The following is a 26,568-nucleotide window of genomic DNA, read 5'->3' as shown; positions in this document are numbered from 1 at the left end:
TTGCATGAAGCATGTCTAATATGTTATGCCTGGTGCAGTTGCTTATAACTTATGCATTGCTCTGGTAAATGAATGGCCCCAATCAGTGTCTGAGGGCTGCTTCTGTTTTAGAGGTTTAGATGCCTGTTTAAATTCATGTTAAATGAGTGAGGCTCTATAATGAGGAAGTTTTACTTTGTTATCTGACTGATTTTGTGGCTTGTGAATGTGACACTGTCCTTTCTAACTTCAGTAAGTTGTTTGAGACTGTTTGTATTTAATGCTGAAAGGCTTTTTGGGTTGTCACTGTGCAGGAGATGTGAGTACAGTGATGTTACATGTTTTGTGTGCATGTACTTTTAAGTATTAAGATAAATTGTTGCTCTCAATTTTTTTTTTTTTTTTAGAGATGTCCCATTACAAAAATTCTGTCTGATATCAATAAGATGATAAATATTTTCATGTTATAGCCATTAACTGATAAATGGGAGTCATTCAAATTATATAATATAGTATAGAAATTTAAAGTACACATTAGAAATAAAATGTATTAATTGTATTAAGTGAATTCAGTCATGACAATAAGATCACATTTTACAGTAAATTATTAGTGTTTTTAAATACAGTCTTGTAAATCAATAGTTTTTACATTGTACTTTGTATAGGATGGTTAAATTCACTTGTTTAAGTGTTTTTATTTATCTTTTTTATATTAGAAAAAATAGTATAGAATTCTAATAGAGAGCCTTTGTTGGTTATAAACATGAAAATCATTATCTCTTATGATGAATTTTAATAGTAACATGCATTATTTTTTTGAAAAAAGTAAATGGGGAATGGCTGTCACTCATAAGTTGTAAGACTATCCATCTTCTTAGATTTCCAGTCCAATGACTGTCTGGCTTTGTGTGTTTGTGCACACTTTAGGGATCCATCATTAACAGCCCTCAGCCACATCAACGCTTGCCAATGGGGGGCGCCGTTCCCGGCTGCTATGGGCTAGAAGACTACCGGCCTCACCGCCCTATCCTGAGCCCCGGAGTAGGGGTGGGGGGTGGGCCGGGGCAACTTCACAATTCCGTAGGCAATATGGGGGGGGTCCCTGGCATCAGCGATCGAGGTGGGGGGCCGGGGAGCAGTTCTGGAGGGAGCAATTCCGGTTCCTTCCTGGGCTCCCTGTTTGGGAGCAAGCGTGCCAAACCCCCTGCTCCCCTTACTCCCCCAGCTCCACATTACCCGGCCCCCGTGCTACCGCCTACTACAGGAGGGCCACCACCTCCGTCCCCCTCCGCCCTCAGCCAGTCAGACCCCGGTGGGCCATCCAAGATCCAGGCCCTGCACGCTCAGTACTGTCACAACAACTTTGGCCAGCCTCCACCCCCCTACCACCATCAACATCGGTACCACATGCAGGCCATTGCCCCTGGCCCTCCCCCCGCTATCCATCCACCCGCTATCCATCATACCCTACAACGAGGGTCCCTCCCACGACGCGGGCCGCCCGCTCCTTCACACGCCCAGTTCCAGCAGCAACTATCCCATCATGCTATACAGCAAGGCCGCTACGGCAATATGGCCTGCACCCCTCCACCTCTATCCCCGCATTCGCCCAATTCCCCCATTGCCCCTTTCACTTTTTACCACATGCATCCCAATCCCATACGCCACGTACGGGTGCCCGGTCCTACCGGCAAGCTTCCTCTCACCCTGTCTCATTCTCAGCCCCACCCTCACGCCTACTCCCACGTTCACTCTCATACCCACAGCCATCCAGTACACGCCCACAGCCCACACCCCTTACTGGATCACTCCGCCCATCAAACTCATTTCGTTTTCTCACCACCCCCTCAGGCGCCATCTGCCATCACCGCCCGCCACATACCCCAGGGCGTAGCCCACTACATCCCGCAGTATCCACCCCTCTCCTCCATTCCACCTCCTCCACCACATTCCCCGTTACCTCCTCCTTCATCCCCACGTACCCCCCTGACTCCTCTTACCCCGCTCTCCCCGATGACCCCGCAGCTCCCAGGACACATTGGGGTGCAGTTGGGCGGCCCAGGGGGAGGAGGAGGAAGTGGAGCCAGCAACAGCAGCACAGTCGGCAGCTCCAAATCCAAACCTATCAACCGCATCAGCACGGTGGTATAAGGGTAAGCCGCAGCAGAGCGCGCAGGGTCCCAACGCGGAGGAGTCGGAGCCCAGGCAAGAGGAAGCACACCATACTCAGACTCTGTTACTTCCATATCCGCTTCCCTCACGTGTAGGGCGGGAATTCTGGCCGGCTACATGCTCATTGCAAGCCTGAATGGCATCTTGCTGTTGGCCGCCATTCAAAACAAAGGCAGTGTAACAGCATCAAATCTCCGACCGAAGATCTAAGAAGCCTAATGGAGACAATGGTGAAGCAAATGAAGTGTATTGAAGAGTTTGAGTTGAAATTGACATGCATGGCTACCAAAGGAAAAGGTTACAGGGAGAAAGGGGGTGCCAATTTAAGTTGGACTGATGATCTAGAGTTTAAGTATGACTGTACAGAAAACTCGGTGGACTCTTTAAACACTCAACATGGAGACAAAACTGGACAGATGAGTGCAAAATATAAAAGAAACTGAACTTTCATTAATAGTCTTTTCAGTTTTCATGCATCTCAGATGACAATCATTTCAGGGTCAGTCAGAAAATGTTTGCTTGATTCATTTCTCAGAATTGACAAATGTATTCCTCAGCACATAAGAAGGACCAGCATGCAATTAGGGGGATGCCAAACACTATGTTTTAATTATTTTAAAAGAGACTTTTATTTTACCCTGTGAGTGAAAGGACAGGATGGAACCTGCTGAGAAAACTTGAAACACTACACAGTAAAACAACAACAACAACAAAATTTTGAAACAATTTGGAGAATGTTTTTTATTTTATTTACTGTTTTGTTTTTTGTCTTGAAGAGGCTGGGCATCCGGTTTGCAATAAGTCAGCCATAATAGTAAAAAACTATTTTTTGAAGACCTCAGTGAAGTCAAGATGTCATTTGCGCCAAACAGAATGTGTAGAAAGAGATTTTAAATTGTTTGGTAAATATTTTGTTCTTTTGTTTTGTTGCTACTATATAAGATAATTAAGCATACAAACCTAAATGCAACATTCCCAAAAGTGTCATCATGACTAACAGCAACCATTAATCAGGACATAGATCTGTTTATTTCTACCACCTGTTACCTCAGCATCTCTCTTTTTCTTTTAGCTTCACCATTTCACTATTATTTTCATCTTGTCTACTTAAACAGTCTGACCTGACCAATGAAACATTTATATTTGGCAATTCATTACATAACCTTAGTGCCTACTGTAAAGGTTTGTCATTGGAGGTTTGTGATCAGTGTGATATTTTCTTTGGATGACCTGTTGAAGGAGTAGGGTGTTTGCATAGACATTGTCATTGAAATTTTGAAGTAAAATCTGTACTTATGGGCTTGGTTTTGTACAGCTTCGATGGTCAAAATGTGTTACAGATAGCATAAATATTTCGAAGTAACTGAATTTTAAAAAGAATGTCTGGATATGGGTGATTTTAATGGGTGACTTTATTACTATTATGATGTCAAAAACTACTGATATAATTTTTGCTATTTTTGGTGTTAAAGCTACTAATATAATACATGGATATGTTATAGCAGAGTGCTGTGCTGAGTGTTTTCTAACAGCTTTTTTTTTTTTTTAAACAGACCAACAGGCTAGGGTTTTTGTGTGTGTGTGTGTGTGTACAATTTATGTTTAGCAAACTAATTGGACTTCTAATTTCAGGGAAATGTTTTGCAACAAGTTTGTAAAACTATATCCACATAAAATCTGTATGATCCGTGTAAAACTCGTTGTTGCCAGAAGCCATACACACTTGAGCAACTCGCTCTTTTAATATTGTGAATTTACTCTTGAGTTGCATGTCCAATGTCAGTGCCCTCTCTTTATTTTATATGAAAGCGTTTAGGGAACTTACATTCACACACAAATGCACACACTCATTCACACTGAGAAGCTGTAAAAGCATCTTTAAATGTGAAGATCCTTTTGCTGAAAGTTTCTGGTTTTGCACATATACTGGTTAAAGATCATCAGTGCCTAGGATCCAAAGCTCTATTACCATCTGCGTCCCTCGAAACAGTCCCTCTATCTCTTCTTACATCCCCTCTAGACAACCAAAATGGGCCATTCTCTCTCCATTAACCAGAATCATTCAGAATCATTAGTGATGTGTTAGTGTTGAGTTATTTTTATACTTATAAAATTGTAAAAATTTTTGAATGACCTATAAGAATGAAAACATCTTAAATAAGAATATTATCATTTCTGCTGCTAGTCCCAGCCATTTATTTTTTCATAATTATCTTTGCCTATATAAATTATGTTTAGTCAAACTACGATACTGTTTATTCAGATAATGGATTCCAGTACTTCAAATCTGCTAGCATTACCCATAACCAAAAACCTTAAGGCCCTTGTATACAAACAGGAACTCCATGCCCCTGTTCATAATCTGTGGCGTGATAGGACCATTCACTACATTTCAGTTTTTTTTCCTATGGGTGGTATTGCTTCTCTCTAACTCTAACGCTTTGCTCTTGTGCTTGTATTAAAAGTCCTGAAAGCTGGGGCATGCTGAGCTCAAATGCAAATAAAGCAGAGATGTATGATGTTAAAAAAAAATAAAAATCCAGTAGTTTTTGAGATGCGTGTTCTGGTTTATGGACACGCTAATGTCTTGCGCCACCGTGCCCCGTGTTGCATGTCTGCACTTAGCTGAATGATGCTGTATAAACCTGAATGTATATATTAGTTGATAAAAATATGCCATATTTACTCTGCACTGGACTGGGGAATCAATATCTGGCTGGGAATGGGAACTTGAACCATTGTTTACATTTTAAGGACCTGGGGGTGGGGTGGGCCTTGGAACGAATTGTAATTGTAAAATTGTATCAGTCCGTGTGTAAGAGCAGTTCCTATATTTAAAATGAATTGTATGAAGTTTTATTTGTATATATGTATGAGGTTTCAATGCAGAATTAATTCAGAGAAATGATGTGATAATTTATTGCTCTCATTCTATAAAACATGTTCTTGCTGTTGGAAAGTTGTTTTTATATATATATATATTTCTGAGTGACTATTTGTCTGTGTGTTCCTCTATTTTGGTGTGTGTACAGTATGAATGTGTGTGCTGTGTGCATCCAAGTATGAAATCAGGGTCTTGACAGATTTATATTAAGCATACAAAATTGTTTTATTTGTTTAAAATGTTATATTTTATACGGTCTCAGTAATGCATTAAAATAACCACTCAAGAACTAATGCACATTACACATTGTATAATAAGGACTATTGATATCAATCAGCAGATACCATATGAGTATAACTGTAGATTTCTACATTTTTATCTAACACCAAGACAGAAATGGCAAATGATGCTGGATAAAGTCCTCTGGTCACATACATTTGTATACTTAGAAATGGAAGTTCTCCACTAAAGTTCATTGTGTGTTTCTGGCATGTACAGTATAGTCAAAATCATAGTTAAAATCATGCAAAATTAGTTGAGCTGAACAAGTGGCTCTCATCACCAAACTGGTCAAAACTCTTAAGGCCATTTTCTACAAAATCTTCAAACAGTTTTGAACACTTACAAATATGTTAACAAATTCGTATGTCATTCATTTATACATGAATAAGAATATCCCCTCATTTTTAGCTCCTTTGTTACACTTGTGTGAACCACTTCAGGTTAAATGCTCCTAATAACCGTATATTAAAATGTACAATCTTTTTTATTTTGAAGCTGGTTAGATTTCATAGGGATCCAGTGTGTGTTTGTGCTTCCCCTTTTGCTGGTGAATTGTATGTGTCTGCACTAGGCCACATAGGCTTGTGGAAGTCTCTCCGTGATGACTTAAGATGTTCGGGAAAATAATTACCATACATTCAAAGTTAAAAAGCACAATGTGGCTTAAATTGTGCTTTTGTCGTATTTGGGTCATAATGAACAGTACAAAAGAATAGTGTAAACAGACCATCACAAACAAGCAGAATAAATGTTCAGCACCACATCTCTGTAGGAAAGTTTAACGTGATTGTGTCTGCACAGGTTAAGCACTTATATGATGTTGCAATCAGAGCAGTAAATTGTATAAAAATCTTATTGTTATTCCACCCCCCTATTATTCTCCATGAAAATTCAAGAGTTAAGGTATTGAATCGTATGTCTTTTGTGCAGCTGTGAGGAAGTTAGCAAATGAATTTCATTTGTCCAATATGTTTGCTTGCAACAAGCAGATTTTGACTAAGAGTTGTCTGCTTGTACAGTTTGTGGAGTATACATTGTGCTTATCTGTGTACTTTCAGTCAACATTCATAATCTTCTGAGTGTGTCACTCAGCCATGTGCTGTTTTCAGTTTAAAGTTAAACAGAAATCTTCAGAAGAGTCTTAATGTCTATTGAGAAGCAATACAACGTGACATTCATCAATCAAGAAAATCAAGTTTTTCCACAAACTTTTAAGTACTGCCACCCATAAATATTTACTTGACTTTTTAGGTTTTTTTTGTTTGTTTGTTTGTTTTCTGGAAAATCTAAAAATCTTTGAAAGGTATGTTTACTTGAGTAGCAACACTAAGACTTAAGAGAATGTATATTTTATATGGGTATGAGTATAATCAATTTAAAAACAACAGATAAGTATCTATGAAAACAAGTCTTTTCTAATGTTGCTTCTCAAGTAAATTTGCCTTGTCTGGGTTTTTCATTACAAATAGGATTTGTTGAAATTAAATTAAAGAGGGTGATAGTTGCTAGACGTTGCTTAGCCATATTAGTAATGTAGAAAGATGATGCTTGAAAATGTTGAGAACTGTTCAAGAAAGTATTTGATAATTTGATAAAATAGATTCTCTTCCTGTTGTTCTTCCACACGATCCTTTCAGACTGTGGTAACAGACAGAAGAGGATTATACACCTTTGTCCCATCTGGAGAGCGAGAGCCATGTGCCAGTAGCTCTTGGATGGTGATCCAGTTGTCCAGTATGCGTCGGTTGCGTTTCTTGGAGCTCTTCTTCTGACTGAGCTCCAGGATTGAGGCTGGGTTCTGGCCTGACTCTGACTGGCTTTCCTTGCCCATGTCCAGACCGTGTTCTCTCATATATTCCAAGCGACTCTGCATCATAAACTCTCTGCGTCTGCGCTGCTCGCGGGCCCTCAGCAGATGTTGCTTACGCTCTTCTTTGCTCCAGTAGCGACCCATCTTCATTTCACTCACTGCGTCATCATCAGTCGTCATTCCACTACGCTCCTCACGGATCTTCATAGCTCGGGCTTTCAAGAGCCGGTCTCGGACGGGACGCTTGGCCACATAGCGGGTCCCATCACTTCTTATCTTCACCTTCCACTCCATGCGTGGTGACGGAGGGGGAAGTGGCAATGGTAAGGCCAGCGAAAGCTTCACTGGGCTGGGGTGAGGCAATGACTCCAAGGTGGTATTCCCATGGCCCTCACGGTCACTGCCGCCCATTGGTGCCTCACTTTCTCCTTCCACAGCTCTATCCAAAGGTCCAGAACTCTCGGAAAGTGAGGATCCCAGATGCATGCAACTCTGGTAGCGCTCTGGAGTGAAGCAGTTGGAATGACGGCGTCGAGTGAAGTAAGGACTTGACTCAGCACTGCGACCACCATTCCTGTTATGGCTGCTAACCCTAGAATTTCCACCATGTGTCACCCCTTCAGGCATGCGACGGATGGTTCCTTCTCTTGTGAGTGAGCAGAATTTCTCTTTCATAGGGGTGGTAGTCTGAAACTTCTTGTAGCTGCTTGGTGAATATGAACTGTTGAGGCTTGCTCGTCCTCTTTCACTCCAGGTTGGTCGGTCCCTGTGTCTACTTGGTAGAGGGCTTGTGGACTCATCTAGCTGAGAAACTGGAAGTCGATGTTCACTCACCATAGGTGTACTCCTGCAGCTCTCTCCCCCGGTGTTGTAAGCGCTGGTGCTGTCCTTGTCCGACCGTTCTTTCTCTGGAAGTTCGTTGATGTCAGACAGCTCGTGCAGTGGAGAACCCTGAGGTTCTGCTGAAACCCTGCCAGATGTTTCTTCCTCCATCAGCCATGCTTTTAAACAGCGTTCTCTTAACTGCTGCATCTTCTGTGCCCGTAGAATGTTCCGGCACTTGAACTCAAGATGCCTCATTTCCTCTTCCAAAAGCGCCATCTCGTGTGGAGTAAGGTTCTCGTTACTGTTCTCATCCAGAGCCTCCTCCCTATTCTCAGCTTCTGCTTGTGTCTCTCCTTCTTTCTGCTGCTCTTCTCGAACCTGCTTCACTTTCTTCATCCTCTTCTCATAGCGATACTTGATTTCCAGAAGCTGCTTGTACCTCTCACATTCCTCCTCTGTCAGGCCCGGCATTATCATCCCACTGACAGGATCATGAAGGTACCCACCACCCACACTTCCACAGTCCAGTGAGTCTGTGCTAAGGTGGAGCCCTCGGAGAGGTAACAGTGGTGATGGCGTGTCGTTCCCTCCTCCGCTGCTCCTGCCAGGCCTGAACTTTCGCAAGCTGCCAGGCGTGTTGGTGGCATTTGTGTTGGAGGCGCTGGTCTGTTCATCGCCCAGAAGGATGTCATGCTCAGAGGATTCTTCATTCTTTGTGCTCTCATCTGTTCGGCCCACACCACTGTCAAGCTCTTGACTGTTGCTGAGGGTTGCTAAGTTGAGCATGGGTGTCTCCTGTTGTAGGGTTTCCTCAGGAATGCCTCCTTGGGGTCTCTGTTGGCGGAAATGGTACAGGCCTGACAGATGGGAAGTATTAAGGCTGTCCACACTCATCCCTACAGGTAACTCACAGTCAATCTCCTCTGGGTCCAAATGAGTGTCAGTCTAGGTGAAAGGCACAAAGTAAGGGAAGGGAAAAAGAAAGTAAGAGGGAAGAGTTAGCAGTTGTATTGTCATAACAGTAAATACATGCAGTAATGCATTTCAACACTAGATGGCAATATAGACATTTGTTTAAATGTTTGCAGATTGTTTGGTTGTAAAGCAAGGCCTATCATTATTAAACCACAAGGTTTGAAGCCTAGTATTTTCATACATACACACAGGCATATATATATATATATATATATATATATATATATATATATATATATATATATATATATATATATATATATATATAATATTTGTGTGTGTGTGTACAATTAAATGTATCTATAGCTAACATTTTGAACAACGTATTACATTTAATGTATATAGTATACATAGTTCATAAGATATATTACAATATCATGGAGACTTACCAATTAAAAATAAAACTATTTATTTTATTGTGAGATACTTTATAACAAAATGGCACTTTTATTTATATTACTGTTCATTTGTTTATTTTAATTTGTGACAATTGTCATGTCTTGCTACAAATCAAGATTTATCGATGAATACAGCTTTATTGAAGTATTGACTTGTTTTCCCTGAGTATCTTTGTCTATAGTTGCAAGCCAATAATCAGTTGCAATTATCCCTTGATTATAAATGAGACTTTTATTAAGAGCAACACAGGTTGTTTTAATGGTCTGCCTGTGACATTTCTTAAACATATTTGTCTCTCATTCCTTCCTCTTAATTTATTCAGCCTGTAATCTCTTTCTGTAAATCAACAATCCCTCCTTGTTTCAATATCTATCTCTATCTATCTATCTCTCTCTCTTTCTCTATCCATCTCTTCCTCTCTTGGTCTGACAGCTCCACTTGTTTCTGGTCTTCAGTTCATCATTAATCATTTTGTGTTGCTGGGAGGGTGATTGTAGATGAGAATGAGAGGTACAAAATGGCCCCCTTTTTGTTCTGATCTTGTTAGTGCTGAGCGTTGGCTGAAATGAGCTCCCTGTTTTATTCATTAGCTGACGGCTGTGCTCATGATGGATGATTTTTGCCGGCTGCACACAATAACCAACAACCATTTTTTCAATATTACCACTGGCTCCCCAGAAATTGCAGAAAAATTGACAGTTAAAAAAAATCAGAAATTCAGAACACCATAAATACAGCTCTGAAATAGGTTCTCATTTAGAACAGTTTATAATTGTGTGGTGCAAGAGTAAAAATGCTGTTTAATTTGTATTAACTAAAACAATAAATTTGCTTGCACAGACATCTTTAGGATTTAGTTCAGATTAATTGCTTCTGCTGGTGTTATTCTCATTTATAAGTCACTTTGGATGAAAACATCTGCTACACAAATAAACATAAATGCAGAAGTAAAATTCCAGCAATGGTTAAAGTTTAATATTATATTTGCACAAAGTGCATCAGCATAGTCTCATCAGATGGCTTAGTTTATGTCCTTGGAAAAAAGCATGATATCCTTCCTTCCTATAGTGTACCGTGCTTCTACCTCTCTTCATTTGCCCTTACTCATACTTTCCATAAATTCCTTCAGTTACTCCTATGTGCATGTCTTTCTAATGGAGCACTTTTCCCTCCATTCTGTAAAGCAGCTTTGTTCCCTCTCACTCTTCATCTCCTTGTGGAATAGTGTTAATGGAACTGCCACACATCCTTGACACCCATCACTAAGAGTGATCACATGATTGAGACATTGAGTGATGTGAGACTTCTTCTGTTTCCTTCAGCAAAGTAAGCCATTAATTTTAGGATATGCTGTCATTGGGGACAGAGTGGGTCCATTAACTTTGCATGTGCCTCAAAAAGCCCATTTTGTGTGGACTTGAATCATGCTTGTATGTGTGTGTTTAGAAAACCATTTAATTGCTCAGAGGATGTGAGATTTGGTGGAATGATTTAATGGTTCATGCATGGTTTATTGTAGTGTCTGCTTTGTCTACAAGGTTTCTCCTAATGTTTCTCTTAAAAAGACACAATATATGGTGTAACAAGAAGTAGCAATTTGCTCCATTTTGTCATATTACTGTCTAGGACAAATAATTCATACATAAAATACTTTTCTATCTATTTTGTACTGTCATAAAAGTATGTATTTATCCTCTTTATTCAAATGTGTTCCTATCTCTTTCACATGTGTTGTATTTATTTACCTCTATCTCTGGTCTGGCCAGCAGTAGTGAGAAGTTGGTGCTGTCCTCACGGGTCAGGATGGCCACAGCTTCCTCTCGGTTCTGAACTTCCATCCCATTTATCTAATGTGAGACAGAGAGAGGCTTCATTCACAGCTACGTTCAAACACAAAAATTCAGCTCTTTTACTAAAACAACATAACATCAAAACATCAGCGACTGAGTCCTTGGTATACTGAATGTGTCAGTGCCACATCAGAAACCATAATAAATGAAGAACTTGTCGAGACAAAGGCAACATGACACATTGTCTTTGCTGTTCTGTAATTATTCTCTAGAGTAATTGTGTGGGCTGTTAAAAGTCACACCAATTATCTGTTTATAGACTGATTGTCTCTAGAAACACTTGACCTCCCAGATGAACGTAATGACATGATGATGTCAGCTCGTTAGTGATTGTTGTTGATGTTGTTTGACTCTAGCAGCACATCTGAGCAAAAACATACCTGTAATATCCTGTCCCCCTTCCTGATTCTTCCATCTTTTGCTGCTATGCTGTTTGGATTCACTAGAACAGGGTTTAAATATCAGCTGGATAACTTGAATATCTCAGCTAAATACTTAGCATAGAGTTGTGTTGAGCACTAAAATATAACATTCAGCCTCATGTGGCCACTCACTTCCCCAACATAGATGCCTTGGTCTTCCTCATCGTCTGTCCGGTAACAGACTGTTAGCCCCAGTTTATCCTGCTGACTCGACTTATACAGCTCCACCTCCTGACAAAGACAGAGAGGTAGAGCTGCTTATAGGGCAGAGATTAAACCCTCTGCTTTAATGATGCACTAGGACAGAAGCCAGCTAGAGCAAATTTATGAGATATTGTAGGTTGTGACAATGTGTTTGGGTCACTGGTCTTGCATCTACCCATCTAGTCCCATTTTTTCCCCTTAGAGTGCATGTGTTTTACTTAGTGGACGGTACAATGAAACAAACAGCATGCCTTTTTTTCCTTTCTTTTTTTTTTATTATAAATAAAGGGTTAGTGAAAGTATGTGCTTTATTCCTGGTCATACTTGTAATCAACTTGTAAATACTACACCACCCAAGTTTAAAAAAAAAAATCTATGGGATTTAATTTGTTCAAAGTAGTGATATAAAAGGCTATAATGATTTCTTGTTTTCCCACCTCATATTCCAGCTCTTCTTGTTGATCCACCTCATGGTTGACAACATTGAAGTAGTCATTTGGATCACTATATTCCTGCCCCAAAGAACCACTGTGAAAATACATATGTTTCTTTATCAGGTTTTCAGTGCATGCAACATTACATACACAGACAGTAATAAGAACTGATAAAGAGGCAGAGGACAGCGAAGATGCTCACAGGTCATTCATCAGGTATGGCTCCACCAGCTTAGCGAGGGGAGGAGAAGATGGGGGCATGGGTGATCCACTGCTCGGGTAAGACCCTCTGTCCCCATTCAGAAAGTTCTGGAAGCTAATGTCGGTCTGGGTGCCATTGTCCACACAGTCTGTGATAGCCATGAGCCGAGCCGAGCCAGCAGCAGCACCCAATCTCCTCCTGTGACCCTTATGAACCACTTGAAGCAGGAGAGGATCATGAGGCTGCCCCTCTTTGTCCTGGGACAGGTGTGATGTTCTTCTGCCTTTGAGCTGCAGACAGTGAAAGAGGAAGAAATAATGTAGGCCGTTGTACGTCCACTTAAAAAATAATGCACTGATTGGTTGTTTAATCTGACACCTCTGAAAATGCTGAAGCAGCACTATAGAGAGAATGAAGTGGGGAAAGAGGGAGACAAGAATAAGAAAAATGAGAGAAGGAGAGAGAGGGAAGATAAATGCACAAATAAGCAAAACTCAAGGAAGGATGTATTTCTGCTCCTCCTTAAGGAGAAGTAACACTGCAAAGCAGCAAAAATGGCTAGTGCAAGACAAGCATGAGCTCTCCATCATCCAATCGCAAAGAAATAGAAAGACAAGACAAACTGATTTTATAGACTCTTCTGCTTTGCCTATCAAAAGTCTGGGATTGGTACGATTTTTTAACATTTATGCATTTAGCAGACGCTTTTATCCAAAGCGACTTACAGTGCATTCAGGCTAACATTTTTTACCTAACATGTGTTCCCTGGAAATTGAACCCACAACCTTTTGCGCTGCTAGCAATGCTCTACCACTGAGCCACAGGAACACTACAGTTTTTAAATATTTTAATAAAAAATACAGTAAATACATACTGTATGCTGATTTGATTTGAATTACTTTTGAATATAAGGTATTGACATGTGATAAGAGAAACTTCAGATCTGAGTGGTATATGTCTTACCTTTACTTCTGCATCAATGGGACGCAGAGTGTTTCCCTTCTGTGGAGAAAAGCATAGAAGAACCAGATTAAAAAGTGTTAAAACTGACAGCTTTGAAAAGAAAAAACAGCAGCTGGTAGTATTTTTGTTTCAATAAATTTGGTAAATTCAGAGACAGATTTCATCAGTACTACAATTTGTGTACAATTGAAAATGTAATGTCATTTTCTATTTTTATTTTTGAATGATGTCACTTCCTGGATGTCGCAATATAATGAAATGTTTGTTTTTTAATAGGAATTCTATCAATCATACGTAATAGTTTCCATTTGCATGCAAATACCTTTTTTTATTGCTTTTTAGTGCCTTATTTGTTAAGACATTTTATCTGCTTATTGCATCTGTAACTGCTTTAATGCATCTACTTTGCCACCTCTGAGTATTAACTCTGGTGTATATTATTGCAGAAGTATGAGTTTTTAATTGGAGTGACAGGTTGTTTGTTGTATTTTCACCGACGGCCTGCTACGACAGATAATTATAATACAGAAACAGAGGGCTGTTTCCCACTAGATTCTCCTCCAAATAATTATTCTGATTATGTCTCTTTTTTTTGACTTTCATTTTGAAATTAGCTTGCTTCTCTCAATCATCTTGACCCAGTTACACAAAGTGTTAGAAATGTTAAACATCTTCACAAAGGTTCTAAGCACTAGGGTAAACTAGGTCAACTCAGTTTGAGGTTCTAAATTGTGCCTTTTACATTGTTCCCAAACTCTATTGCCATCCTCCCTCCCTCTTTCCATCAGCTGTGTACTGCAGTGTTGTATTGATTGCTGGTTCATTTTGATTAAGGTTGATATTAATCTTTATAACAGTTCATGTTTGAGCAGTCTCTTTTTATTGCACATTGCTGCTTCTTGGTACTATGACAAAGCTACAAAGCCTGAAAAGTACTGTTTATGTATCAGATTTATTTTGGTTTAAACTGTTTAATGTTTTAAGTGTATTCAGTGCAATTATCCGGTTTTAATTAATTTTCACAATTTTTTATTTTTTTTTACTTGCCACTCAGCATGTCAACACAGTCATATACAAAAATGTATCAAGTATTTGTTACTGAAAAATCTAGATACAGATTGTAATGGAGTGACATCTTGACATCATGTTTATGACAAAAAATACTAGCACAATTACAAGAAATAGAAAACTATGATCTATAATTATAGATTAATCTAAAATCTATAAAACACACCAGAATACTTAAATATAAGTAAAATTGTGAGATGTTTTAATCCATGTCTCAAGAACCGGTGACATGAAATTATACCATGGACTAAATGTGCTGTTGTGTGATGCTAATGACTTTTAGTCTGTTGGTATATTTATTGTTGTTGTAACTAACATATATCTGACAGTGCACATTTGAATTTGTGCATTGGGACAGTTCATCCAGTGACAGGCCTTAGGGAGGGACAGATGAGAGGTGATTTAACCCTCAAGAATGCAACCCACAATCAATACAAGGTTAATACTGGAAGTACTTTTAACAACCCCTCCTCTCTCTCTCTCTCTCTCTCTCTCTCTCTCTCTCTCTCTCTCTCTCTCTCTCTCTCTCTCTCTCTCTCTTTCTCTCTGACTTTCTGTTTCTGTCATCCTTCTCAAAGCAGTCAAGCTACAAATAGCTGACCCTTAGAGACCAGGTCTCACCTCAATCCTTATGCTGTTTGACTGAAAGTCTTTCGATCCCTAAAAGAGGTGAAACCTATTTATTTTTCATTGTGTTTGGCTCATTATTGATCCTGTCAGTGGCTTTGATTACAAATGGACTGTTTGCACACGGGATTCAGAGTTGATGGAGCAACAGTGATATTGGCAAACATGGACTTCTCAAGCAGAAAAGATTTTCTATATGTTCCCTGTCTCGTATAGAAAATGCTTATTAATGTATGATTCTTTCAATGTATTGAGAGTATTTATGATTTGTATACATGAGATAATGGGGGAAATTACAAGCAGTTTTACATTGGAAAGCAGCATGTTGATAATTTCAAAACATTTGTTTTAGTGTTTTTAGAGGAACAACAGAGTGTGTCGAATTGACTGTGATGGAATTCCTTCTGCATGATTAAGTGGCCTACAGAACTCAGTGGGTGATTGTGCTTATCAGTTCAATACCAGGAGACAGCAATTACATCTCTTTAACTCGTGATACACCTCTATTGACCTTCACCCTGTACATTTGCCCCTGTGGAATAATTGCATTGCTAATGAAGGAGCTTCTGAAGGTGCTCACAGATACCGCAATGCACATCCACACCCCAACAATCACTATCATCTCACTACTGGATGCCTGCATTAACTCAGTCTGTGATCTACCAAACACGCCGCATTGATTATGCCACTTTCCAAGACATGCAGCTGGAAGCATCCAAAAAAGTCAATTTTGTTTTGTTGTATTTTAGTTAAAGGAAATGTTTAACCTTCAGAAATGTTTAACCTTCATCTAGCTAGTATGGGAACAAATGCACAGCATTTTTTTTTTTTTGGTAAGCTTTAAAAGTATTATTCATTTTTAGTTTGATATCCAATGCAACAAAGAAACAAGTCTTTTCTTCCATATTGTTATGCATATCTGAGACAGATCAGAAACAGATTATTGAAAAAGAAAGAAATGTAAGGCAGGGACCTGGTTGTTGATTGATTGGAGGTAGATCTGAAACCCATTGTAAGAAAGGGACAGGGTTAAAGCAGACTAAGTGATTGGAGAAGTCCAGCATGCATGAAGTGAAGTCTGTCATTTCACAAGGAGATTGAGTTATGACAGTATGATGAAGAATTATGAGCTCAAAAAAATGTTAAAAAAATTAAGCGAATTAATGGATGAATCCTTCACAATAAGTTCAATAAGATGCATTTAAAAAAGAGATAGAGTGAATTTCCATTTCATGCCAACAATCATTTTAGCTAATGTCATAAAGTAGACCTTGTAAACTGTTACAAATCAAAATTTGTTGAATAATTTAAAACGTAATGTCACATCATATGTAATAGTTTCCATTTGCAATCAAATACCTTTTTATTGCTTTTTGTGTTAAGTGCCTTATTTGTTAGACATTTTATCTGCTTATTGCATCTGTAACTGCTTTAATGTATTAACTCTGGTGTATATTATTGCAGAAGTATGAGTTTTTTATGGGAGTGACAGGTTGTTTGTTGTATTTTCACCGACGGCCTGCTACTACTGATAATTATAATACAGAAACAGAGGGCTGTTTCCCACTAGATTCTCCTCCAAATAATTATTCTGATTATCGCTTTTTTTTCGACTTTCATTTTGAAATTAGCTTGCTTCTCTCCATCATCTTGACCCAGTTACACAAAGTGTTAGAAATGTTAAACGTCTTCACAAAGGTTCTAGGCACTGCAGTAAACTAGGTCAACTCAGTTTGAGGTTCTAAATTGTGCCTTTTACATTGTTCCCAAACTCTATTCCTGTCCTCCCTCCCTCTTTCCATCACCTTCCCCTCAGGATTTCATCTTGCTTTTGATTAGTTTAGAGGAGGGAAACTCTCTCTCTCTCTCTCTCTCTCTCTCTCTCTCTCTCTCTCTCTCTCTCTCTCTCTCTCTCTCTCTCTCTCTCTCTCTCTCTCTCTCCCCGCCCTGGATTGAACCTAAACCTCCATTAATCCAGAGTCTTGAGCAGTGATATATGTATGTTCAGGATGGGGTGATAGCAATTTTTGCTCCTACTAGTACTGGCCATCAGTTCAGGGCAAGGGTTGTGATGGAAACCAAAGAATTATTTAACTAAAGGTTACTTGTGCCCGAAATGTCAGTCTGGATTAGTTTTACTTTCTTCTTTTTTCCCCCCATTCTTGGAGTAGGTGAAGGGTGGAGCTTTTGATCTTTTTTCCTTTCATGTCGCTGCATGTTTGGAGAGACCTCCTGCAGTGTGGAGGGCACACGAGTAGATTTTGTTTATTTACATCAGTTTTATTCAAACGCCTGATTTAGTGCACTCGACTATGTGTGTGCGCACCTTCGCCATCATTATTGCATCTACGTGCGTTGCAGTGAGAAAGCATATAAGTCTTGCTTAATGATCTCAGTTGCCTTAGCAACGGCATCCCATAGAGACAAATTTGACAGGGTATGTTAGGTAGAGGCAGGAAGACTGAGAGAGCGAGAGGGAAACTCATCAGAAATGACGTGGGGGGGTTTAGGTGGGATTACAAAAGGCAAAGCGTCTGCTAAAAGGCTCATTTTGGAGTGATTCAACATGCACAGGATTTTTGCTGCAGACCGAGCTCATTTAAACCTCATCATAAGACTAAAGCTTAGAAGCAATTAGTGCGGATGAGTGTCGCACGAAGATGGCCAAATGCCAAATAAATGCGATGGTGTTCATGGATAGCGATTCCATGCGCTCGGCTGTTCCAGCAGAGCCGGTTAATGTGATCTAGTGTGAATGGTATTATTCATGCCTGCAGGAGCTTGTCCTGAGTCCAGTGAAGCCTGTCAGGATGTGTCTGCTCATCATAACCGTGTGTCCAGCCACAGAGCAGAAGCAGGAGCAAATGCCACATACTCAGATACATAGAGCATGACACTGATGAAAGACTGGTGAGAATGTGTGTCTAAGAAACACTGTTACTATGAGAAGCACTTTAGAGTAAGCAACTAGAGGTGTATTTTACTGGGTTTTTTTTTTATCTAACAACACCACTTAAGCCATGGTTGCTTATTGCTTTCATAAAAAAGTGACACCATTACAGTGATTAAAAATCTTTGATGAAGAAAATGACTGGTGTTTGCTTGTGCAAAATGTGCTGTCATATTTGCCAGGGTGTTGCTATGCTGTTACTAATGTGCTTTTTAGCACGTTGCTGCTAGGTGGTTGGTTACTTTAAAAAAAGCCCATAGTCTCAAGTCTCCATAATATTCCGATCCCTAGATATGGCTCTGGTCCCTCCTTCAGTGTAAGCCTGAGGGATTTTTCACCAGTTTGATTGTCGCAAGGCAGAAAATCATAAATCCAATGGCTTACCTACCATTCAAAGGTCAGGATTATGATGATTTAAAAAAAAATATATAATAATAATCATATTATTAAAGCATTAAATTGATTAAAAGTGACTGTAAAAATATTGTTGCGTAAGATTTATAAATAAGTGCTTTTGAAATTTGTATCACAGTTTCCATGAATACATTAAGCAGCACAACTCTTTTCAACACTGATAATATTAAGAAATGTTTCGTGTGCACCAAATCAGCATATTAGAATGATTTCTGATTGATCATGTGACACTGATGACGAGTAATGGCTGCTGAAAATTCAGCTTTAATAGAAATTGTAATAATATTTTACAATATAACTCTTTTTACTGTATTTTTGATTAAATAAATGCAGCTTTGGTGAGCATAGTGGACTTTTTTAAAGCATTTAAACATAGAGATAGATAGTGGGGTGAGTAAAAGATAGCAAAGTTTTCATTTTTGGGTGAATATCCTTTTAAGTGTGAATAATTTCAGTCTGAAAGCCATGAAGGATATGAGGAAAAAGTAAAGACGTAATGCCTCGTGGTGATGTCACCCACAGCTTGTCATGACTCTCATGTGATATTGCTTTCATTCTAAAGCGCGTTAAATATGCTTCGCTATTCCTTTGCAGTAAATCCAGGGAGCTTCCAGTGTTGGTGCAGCTGATTTGGCAGGGGGTTTATGGTGTCTTCCAGCTCTCTCCACTAATAAGTGTGCAGCATTTAAAGCAGGCTCACACAGAGAGGACTCTCTGTCACTGCATAAGAAACTGGTTAAGGAGTAAAACCCTCTGTGCAGAGAGAAGAGATGGAAATTGAAGTGAGATTGAAGAGATCAAGTGGGAGATCCTCTCAGTATTGGAAAAAGCTCGACCTAAACTGGCATGACATTGCGGTCTGGCAGAGAAAGCAAATTGCTCTCTGAATAAAACTTTATAGTGGCAAACTCAAGCTGTGGAGAGGATTTTAGTCAAGTGGAGTTTTAATGCTACAGGTGAAGGAACTGAGAGGCGGCAATGCATTTGAAATGGGTTGCAATTTTGTTTGGTAGTGTTCAGGGTTTTTTTTTATTATTATTATTATTTTCTTTTTCTTTTTTAGAAATTGAAAAAAAGGAGACACTTTGCTGTTATGTAGTACCATAGTATGAATCAGGGTTATTTTAGTTAACTAAAACAAACTAATATATACTAATATAATATATATACATACGTATATATATATATATATACTTAAAATAAACTTCAATTGAAATAAAATAAAATATTAAAACTTAGATTTTATATAAAATATAAAGGACTAAGAAACTTATTTTATTTCAGCTGGTTGTGATGGCAACATTTCTCATTTTCACTTAATTTTATTTGCTAAATTAACTAAAATTTAAATTAATAAAATTAATAAAAACTATATAGACATATTTAAAAAAAATAATAATTACATAACAACAACAACAAAAACTTTAAGTAAATTAAAAATGAAAACTATAAATAAAAATATAAAAATAAAACTAATTCAAAATAATAAAAATAAAAGTATCTCAGTGATACTAAAATAACATTGTTTAGTACATTTAAAAAAGTTAATATGCATGTTTTATATATTTTTTTTAAATCATACATGTAATTAAGTTTTGTTATATAGTGAATTCTTTTTTTTATAAAGCAGGCACTTTTCTGTTATTTATTACATATAAAATGTTTATATGCCTGTTTTGTGTTTTATAATGTTTTGTTTTTTAATAATGCATTCATTATATAACCACCTAAACACCATAGAAACCACATAGCAATGTCTAACAACCACAATGTACAGCAACCGCATAGCAACAACCCCGAACACCTGAGCATCATGAGCTGTGCGTGGACTCTTCAGATAATATATAAATCTAGTTAATATTTGCATATTCATGAGTGTGACCTTGCAAAATGCTGTAATAGTTTGTTTGCACAGGTGTCATAGATGCTTACTGATTTGGACCCTTATTATAGATACTTTAATTCAAGGTGACATTACACTGCAGCCACTTTTCCACTTGTCAGTTTTAAGCCATGTGTTCAGAGGCGTGCCATGCTTTTTTTATTTTGCATAGTCATGTACTCCACATCTGAATTCACTAAACCTTGATTTTAGCATTCCTTTCCCATCTCTGCACTCAGTGCCACTGCAGCCACAGATATTTTACACACCTGATAGGTTTTATTATTAGCTGATCTGCCCTTCTCTCATCCTGCTCTACTTTCTAGCAATATAAATATCCCCTAGCTATCAATCATAATCACATGACCTGCCATGTGGTTGGAAAAATGACAGAATGGAAACCAAACTTTAACACCTTATAGTGGAAGCGGTTTAAAAACGAGCATAGCTTTTTCTCTCTCAGCCTATTAGGAAATCACCGCCATGTCAATTAAAGGCTGCTGAGTAGGAAGTCTTTTTTGCTGTTTAGGGGATTGTGGTTTTCAACACAGGATTAATTCATTAAATTGTTTGCCTAAAGAACCACCTTAACTCAAAGGCCCCTTGACACATCTTAAACCTTTTCTGTTACGATAAACAGTTTCCAGTTTGCTGATAGATCTACAATCCCTGTAAGAGTAACATGCATAAACCCTGGTGTCATATGAGACAGCAGAATGTGAGGTTTTTTTATTACTAGTGGTACTAAATAGAACTTTGTTGTTGCTGTTGTTATTTTTCAGAAGACAAGGAGCCTCATTTAGGAGTAAACTCCAACTTTTCAGAGGAAAGTATAGTTGTGTGTTGAACTATTGAGGAATACGACACCGTTTTAGATAATGAAAAAATAAATCATCTAGCACAAGATTACCTATATTTGGGACAAATTGTAAGTTGGCCATCCAAAAGAACTGATTTATGGTCAAACCTGCATTTGACATTTGAAATTTCTGTATCCATGTTTCAGCATCAACTGGAAACCCTTTCAAGAAGAGTTGAAGCTGTTGTAGCAAAGGAAGGACTAACTCCCTATTTATTGCCCATGGTTTCAAAATTGAATGTTCAATAGATTAAGTTAAAATGCAGTAAAAGTTTTAATATTGTGCAATATGATTACAGTTTAAAATAACTGGTTTCTATTTTTAATATATTTTAAATGTAAATTTGTAATGTAATTCTAATGTTATGCAAATGTAATTTATACCTTTGATGGCAAAGCTGAATTTTAAGCAGTCATTACTCCAGTCTTGAAAGTCGCATGATCCTTCAGAAATCATTCTAATATGCTGATTTGCTGCTCAAGAAACATTTCTTATTATCAATGTTAAAAACAGTTGTGCTGCTTAATTAATTAATTAATTTATTTATTTAGTGGAAATTGTGATTGGTTCTTTGATAAATAGAAAGCTCAAAAGAACAGAATTTAAATAGAAATGGAATTATTTTGTAACATTATAAATGTCTTTACTGTCACCTGTCAATTTAATGCATCCTTGGAGAATAAAAGTATCAATCTTTTCCAAAAAAAAAAAAAAAAAAACTTACTTAACCTAAACTTTTGAATGGTACATTATAAGTGATATATTGATATGCTGCGTTATTAATTTGATTAACTTTGTGAAACTTTTACCTCCTAAAAGTATCTCCAATAAGCATATGATTGCAAGTGCAAAGTTAAAAAATAAAGAGAACATTTAATATGAACTTGTGTTTGTATTTTCACCTGAAACATGATCCTGTACTGTTCCTCCGGCCTGTTCACCACACACATGTTGCAGCCCATCGTGGCTCGTGGTTTCCTGAGGGGATGCAATTCCTCGATGCTCTTCGCTTCCTAATTCTCCGATGTAGGTGTCGATCCCTGCCGTCCAATTACAGTAACCCCTCCCTGAGATCAGAGGTTAAGACTCTGCACTCCATGAAAGGGCTTTGGTGTTCTTTTCTTTGTCTGATTCCCTCATTCAAGCCTGACTGCTGTTTTAATTGAGGTCCAACCCAGGAAGCGGGATCAGAGACGCGGCAGCATCCAGCCGTGAGAAAGTCAAGGTTTGATTGCTGATGAATGGAGCCTCTGATGTCTGTGTGCTTTTACTCAGCTTCCAATTTACTCCAAGATACAAGTTGGTTTAATGTTTGTGGCTTTAATCTCCACATATGATGATGCGAATCAGATATTATATTATTAGACAGATAATGTTTCATATCTCCAAAGTCTTTGCACTTGAAAACAAGCAGCACGGTGTGACAGGATTAAATTTACAGATCCCACCGTGTCTGAACAATATAATGAAAGAGATGATCTACCTAACGTGAACTCCCTGGTGCCTCTGCCAAAGTCGTAGACTAAGACATGAATTATTAAATAAAAGATGCAATAAAACAAATGTTTATTTTCCGCCCACTCCTTATTCCCCTGAGAGATGCTTTCCTTCACACTCTGATTCTATTATTAGAGAACTTATATCCTTCATTTACATATAACAACACTCTCTAGGCGCAGACATGCACGTCATGCTATTTGAAGTGCTTTAAATCATGTTGCTCGAGTCTGTAACTAGTGCCTACTGCAATTCTGACTTGAGTATTCCCGTTCCATCATTATTTATGAGTACAATTTCACTGCTAATGTGTTTAGATCGTCATTAGCTGTTATTATCACTGCAAGACTATGGTTGCTGATGCCGTGCCTAATTTCATATCCCCTCTCCACAGCATATTGTATTTAACACCTGCATGTATTTATCTACATGCGCGCTCTATGAGTATGTCATCATCTTTTCCTTCTCCTCTATAAAGTGAGGCTGTAATCGCACCTCTCATTTGCACTCACTTTGCAGATAAGAGCCTGTCGTTCACAGATCACATCAAACCAGCCCTCTTCCTTTCTTCCCGGAATTCCAGCTGCGTGTTCATGGCAGAAAATGAATAAGAGAGTGCACCTGTCAGATCATGTCAGAAACAGCCTCTCTCACTCTACTGAGGTGAGCTCATCTCTTTCTCCGAACAGTATGTCAGTCTACAAGGACAGATCTCTCCATCGCATGAAGGAAGGATAATTGAAAGAGGTGAAGGGGAGTCTGGAAGTATCTGATCTTACGCAGGAATTGGAAATGGACACTGCCCTACATCTGCCCAGCTTCCGAGAGAAATCCAGAATCAACAGAGCTTCAGGATATAAAAGAAACCTTTAGTCCACTGCTAATGATGTTCCCTTATGTTTCTGCTCCTCGTGTCTGGAGATTTGGGATGTAATCCAGCTTGCTTAAGCGCTTGAAGATGAATGAAGTGGTGCAGTGCGTTTCCAAAGAGAAAAACGAAGTCATTCAGTCAGATGGTGGGACGGTGAATCTGAAAAATCCATTCGAGAATGTCTCAAGGCTCTGCTGGAGCGGTGCCAGCCCAGCACACGTACATGTGTGTCTGCAGAGAGAGGAAAGCTGCTGGGCTGGAGGAATCTTAGGGATCGGCACCACTGCACAAGCTGGAGCCCATTACAGCTTTACAACAGGCCCCTCCTCTCCCAGCAATACCAGCCAATATTCACCAGCCAGCTCTCATCTCTCTCTCTCTCTCTCTCTCTCTCTCTCTCTCTCTCTCTCTCGCTTGCGCGTTCTCACTCTCTCTCTCTCGCTCGCTCAGCCTCTCTCTTGTACTTATAGGTGATAGCTTCACCTTCCTACCATCCTTTCCTGCTTCCCTCGTATCTTATTTCCCAGCCCCTCGTCACTGTCTCTCTCTCTCTTTCACTCTGTCACCTGTGCTGGGAGCAGCTCTGCACTCGGGGTCTTTGTTGCCTGTTGTAAAAGGGGCTGAAGATGTTGTCAGTCTCTGGCTGTCAGCACACAAACAGAATTTATGACCATGTAGACCAAGGAGCTTTGAGAAGCGTGACAGTCTCTTGCGGCCATTCTTTTTCGCCTTAACACCTGCAAACATATTGCAAGAATATTTTCAATAGGACAATAAGTGCACTTTATAATCACAACAGTCATAATATAGTGCATCACTGAGTGCCTTATTGCTTCTTTAATAAAAAGCAATGTTATTCATCATAAAAATGCAAAAAATGAAATTTAATATTGCATTAATAATAAAATAATATAATAAATATATATAAATAAATATAATAATAAAAAAATCATGATAAAATACATTAAATATATTAGGAAAATAAATGTATTAAAATAATATTGAAGTTGCTCTAATTCATTTTTTCTAATTTATTATTATTATTTTTTTAAGAAATTAATCATACTTTTTGGAAGACTTTGGTACAGTAGCATAAAAATAATAATAATAATAACAATAATTTTTTTTTAATTCTGTTTTATTCTAGATGGAGGAGCAGGTAGCATTATAGACACATTGAGGTCATGTCATGTCATCTAAATATTACTGAATATTGTTTAACCAACCTGTTACTGAAAAGTTTTTGATGTGATGCAGAATTGCTGTATTGTATTTTATATTTTATAATTTTATTTTATTTCACCTGGAGATATAGTTCTTGGCATGTAATTAATAATATAATATTATATTTTATTGTATTTTATTTATTCATTTATTTATTGTTCTCTCTCTCTCCACTAGAAGATATAGTCTTTGACATGTAAACAACAACAGATAGTTTTCTCTATGGGTTATTATACACACAGCTGTTTGGTAAACAGGTGTTTAGTATCATAGATATTACTGTATTACTGTGAAATGATGAAATTGTGCACTGCATATTGCATTTCTATCTATATGCATATGTACATGTCAGGGTTGTGCACTATTCAGACATGAATTGAAAATGCCTTTTAAATTCCAATTGAATTTAATTGAATTTGGATTGATAAAGCAAACAGAATACAGAAATATAAATCGAATTTGAATTTAAGGTGGTAGAATAAAATGGAATGAGTTTTTAAATAACCTCATATAATTGCTTTGTAGTTTTAGTATTTATTTATACATTATTTTTTTATACTGAGTATTGAATATGTGCCATTACAAAGATTGTCACTGTCCTTCTCTATTCTCTCTCTTTCTCTTAGACTATGCTTCTATGTCTTGAAGACAACCTGGCAGCCGTGATTATCCTTGCTGACACAGGATAGACCTTTCCAGTCCAATCTTTGGGAATCAGACAAGTAGGTTTATTTTAATACATTCTACTGCCCTTTGACACGCAACAAAATAACATGCTGTTGACTGACATTTATCAGTTTACATGGAATTGCATGTCACACTGAGATCCACCTAACAGCTCAGTGTTGTCATATTTATGCCATATAAATATAATCAAACAATAAATAATGTATTTTTTACCACTCTATATATATATATATATATATATAATATATATAATATATACACAAACATACAGAATTATATTTTCATATTTTACATTAAAGTCATAATGAACATCTCACTTGAGTTGATGGTTAATATAATTGCATTTAATTCCATAAACTCAAATGTAATAGTAGAACAATTCAATTTAGAAAGCTTTGGGGGGGGGGTCTACAGTTAATATGTTATATATTTTCTATTTACATTCAATGAAATATGATTTTGTTTGACTGATTGTGAAGGACGTGAACAGCGGAATATCAAAGGAAGTGGGGGAGGAAGGGAGATTCATTCAGGGGAAAGCTGGCCATTGTGTATGCGTTCTGTATCCCGACGCCAACCGCAATCACATGGCTCTGTGACTTACTATGTGTTCTTTCTGCACCTTGAATAACATGTAATGAGCTGATCTCACTAAATTAGCATGCATTATACTAAGAGAGAGAGAGAGAAAGAGAGAGATAGTGACTGGAGGGAATGAAAGTGTAACATGAATTTTAACAGTATGCTCATTACTTATTTATACCTCTGGGAGGAGAGATAGACAGATTTCATATCTGTTACTGATGCTTTCTCATTCTCTCTGCCTTTGTAACTTTTCTGTTTGTTTGTTGCCCTCACTGTGACCTTCTGGTGTTTTTGTGGTCGCCTTTGCTGTTTATGAACCCTTCACAGCATTTCGATCTCCACATCATGAATAAAACAGTCAGAATTCTCTGAAGAATAGCCTGCTGTAAACTGTTGGAAAAAGGTGATGTGCCAACATGTTGCTTTTGAATTCAATTTCTCGTTTGCTCTGATATCCAGTTGGTTCCTAAGAGCCTTGTTAGGGAGATCTGATTTCCCATTT

At 38.1% G+C, this 26,568-nt stretch overlaps 2 protein-coding genes across 5 annotated transcripts in view; one reads left to right on the top strand and one right to left on the bottom strand.

The window, feature by feature from the left end:
- The window catches only part of LOC109061938 (IQ motif and SEC7 domain-containing protein 2-like), a 60,236-nt gene extending 54,383 nt beyond the window's left edge, over nucleotides 1-5,853 (top strand). For all 3 annotated transcript variants that reach the window (XM_042762167.1, XM_042762166.1, XM_042762168.1), the window contains one exon: nucleotides 907-5,853. In XM_042762167.1, coding sequence (XP_042618101.1) covers nucleotides 907-2,130 — 1,224 coding nt within the window. In that variant the 3' untranslated portion in view covers nucleotides 2,131-5,853. The remainder of the gene's footprint in view (nucleotides 1-906) is intronic.
- A 733-nt stretch (nucleotides 5,854-6,586) lies between these two features.
- On the bottom strand, nucleotides 6,587-22,751 carry LOC109110230 (PDZ domain-containing protein 4-like). 2 transcript variants are annotated; one of them, XM_042762170.1, is made up of 8 exons: nucleotides 22,105-22,751; nucleotides 13,402-13,440; nucleotides 12,439-12,728; nucleotides 12,240-12,330; nucleotides 11,727-11,829; nucleotides 11,557-11,615; nucleotides 11,072-11,173; nucleotides 6,587-8,897 (listed from the first exon to the last, which is right to left on the bottom strand). In XM_042762170.1, the coding sequence occupies exons 1-8, from the start codon at nucleotides 22,162-22,164 to the stop codon at nucleotides 6,951-6,953; spliced, it is 2,691 nt and encodes an 896-aa protein (XP_042618104.1). In that variant the 5' UTR covers nucleotides 22,165-22,751; the 3' UTR covers nucleotides 6,587-6,950. The 2 variants fall into 2 exon arrangements, with proteins under 2 accessions (XP_042618104.1, XP_042618103.1); XM_042762169.1 differs by having other exon boundaries at nucleotides 11,557-11,620; nucleotides 11,732-11,829.
- Between the last annotated feature and the right edge of the window lie 3,817 nt (nucleotides 22,752-26,568).

Source organism: Cyprinus carpio, chromosome A8, assembly GCF_018340385.1.
Source record: "Cyprinus carpio isolate SPL01 chromosome A8, ASM1834038v1, whole genome shotgun sequence".
NCBI classification, from domain to species: domain Eukaryota; kingdom Metazoa; phylum Chordata; class Actinopteri; order Cypriniformes; family Cyprinidae; genus Cyprinus; species Cyprinus carpio.
This window is presented reverse-complemented; position numbering and strand designations above follow the sequence as displayed.

Bases quoted from the DNA above. Each gene is read 5' to 3' on its own strand.
- LOC109110230 (XM_042762170.1), bottom strand. From the start codon at position 22,164: ATGGGCTGCAACATGTGTGTGGTGAACAGGCCGGAGGAACAGTACAGG. The intron at 11,616-11,726 runs GTGGCCACATGA...CTGTTCTAGTGA, and splicing joins CATCTATGTTGGGGAAGTGA to ATCCAAACAGCATAGCAGCA. The intron at 11,174-11,556 runs GTATGTTTTTGC...GTCTCACATTAG, and splicing joins AGGGGGACAGGATATTACAG to ATAAATGGGATGGAAGTTCA.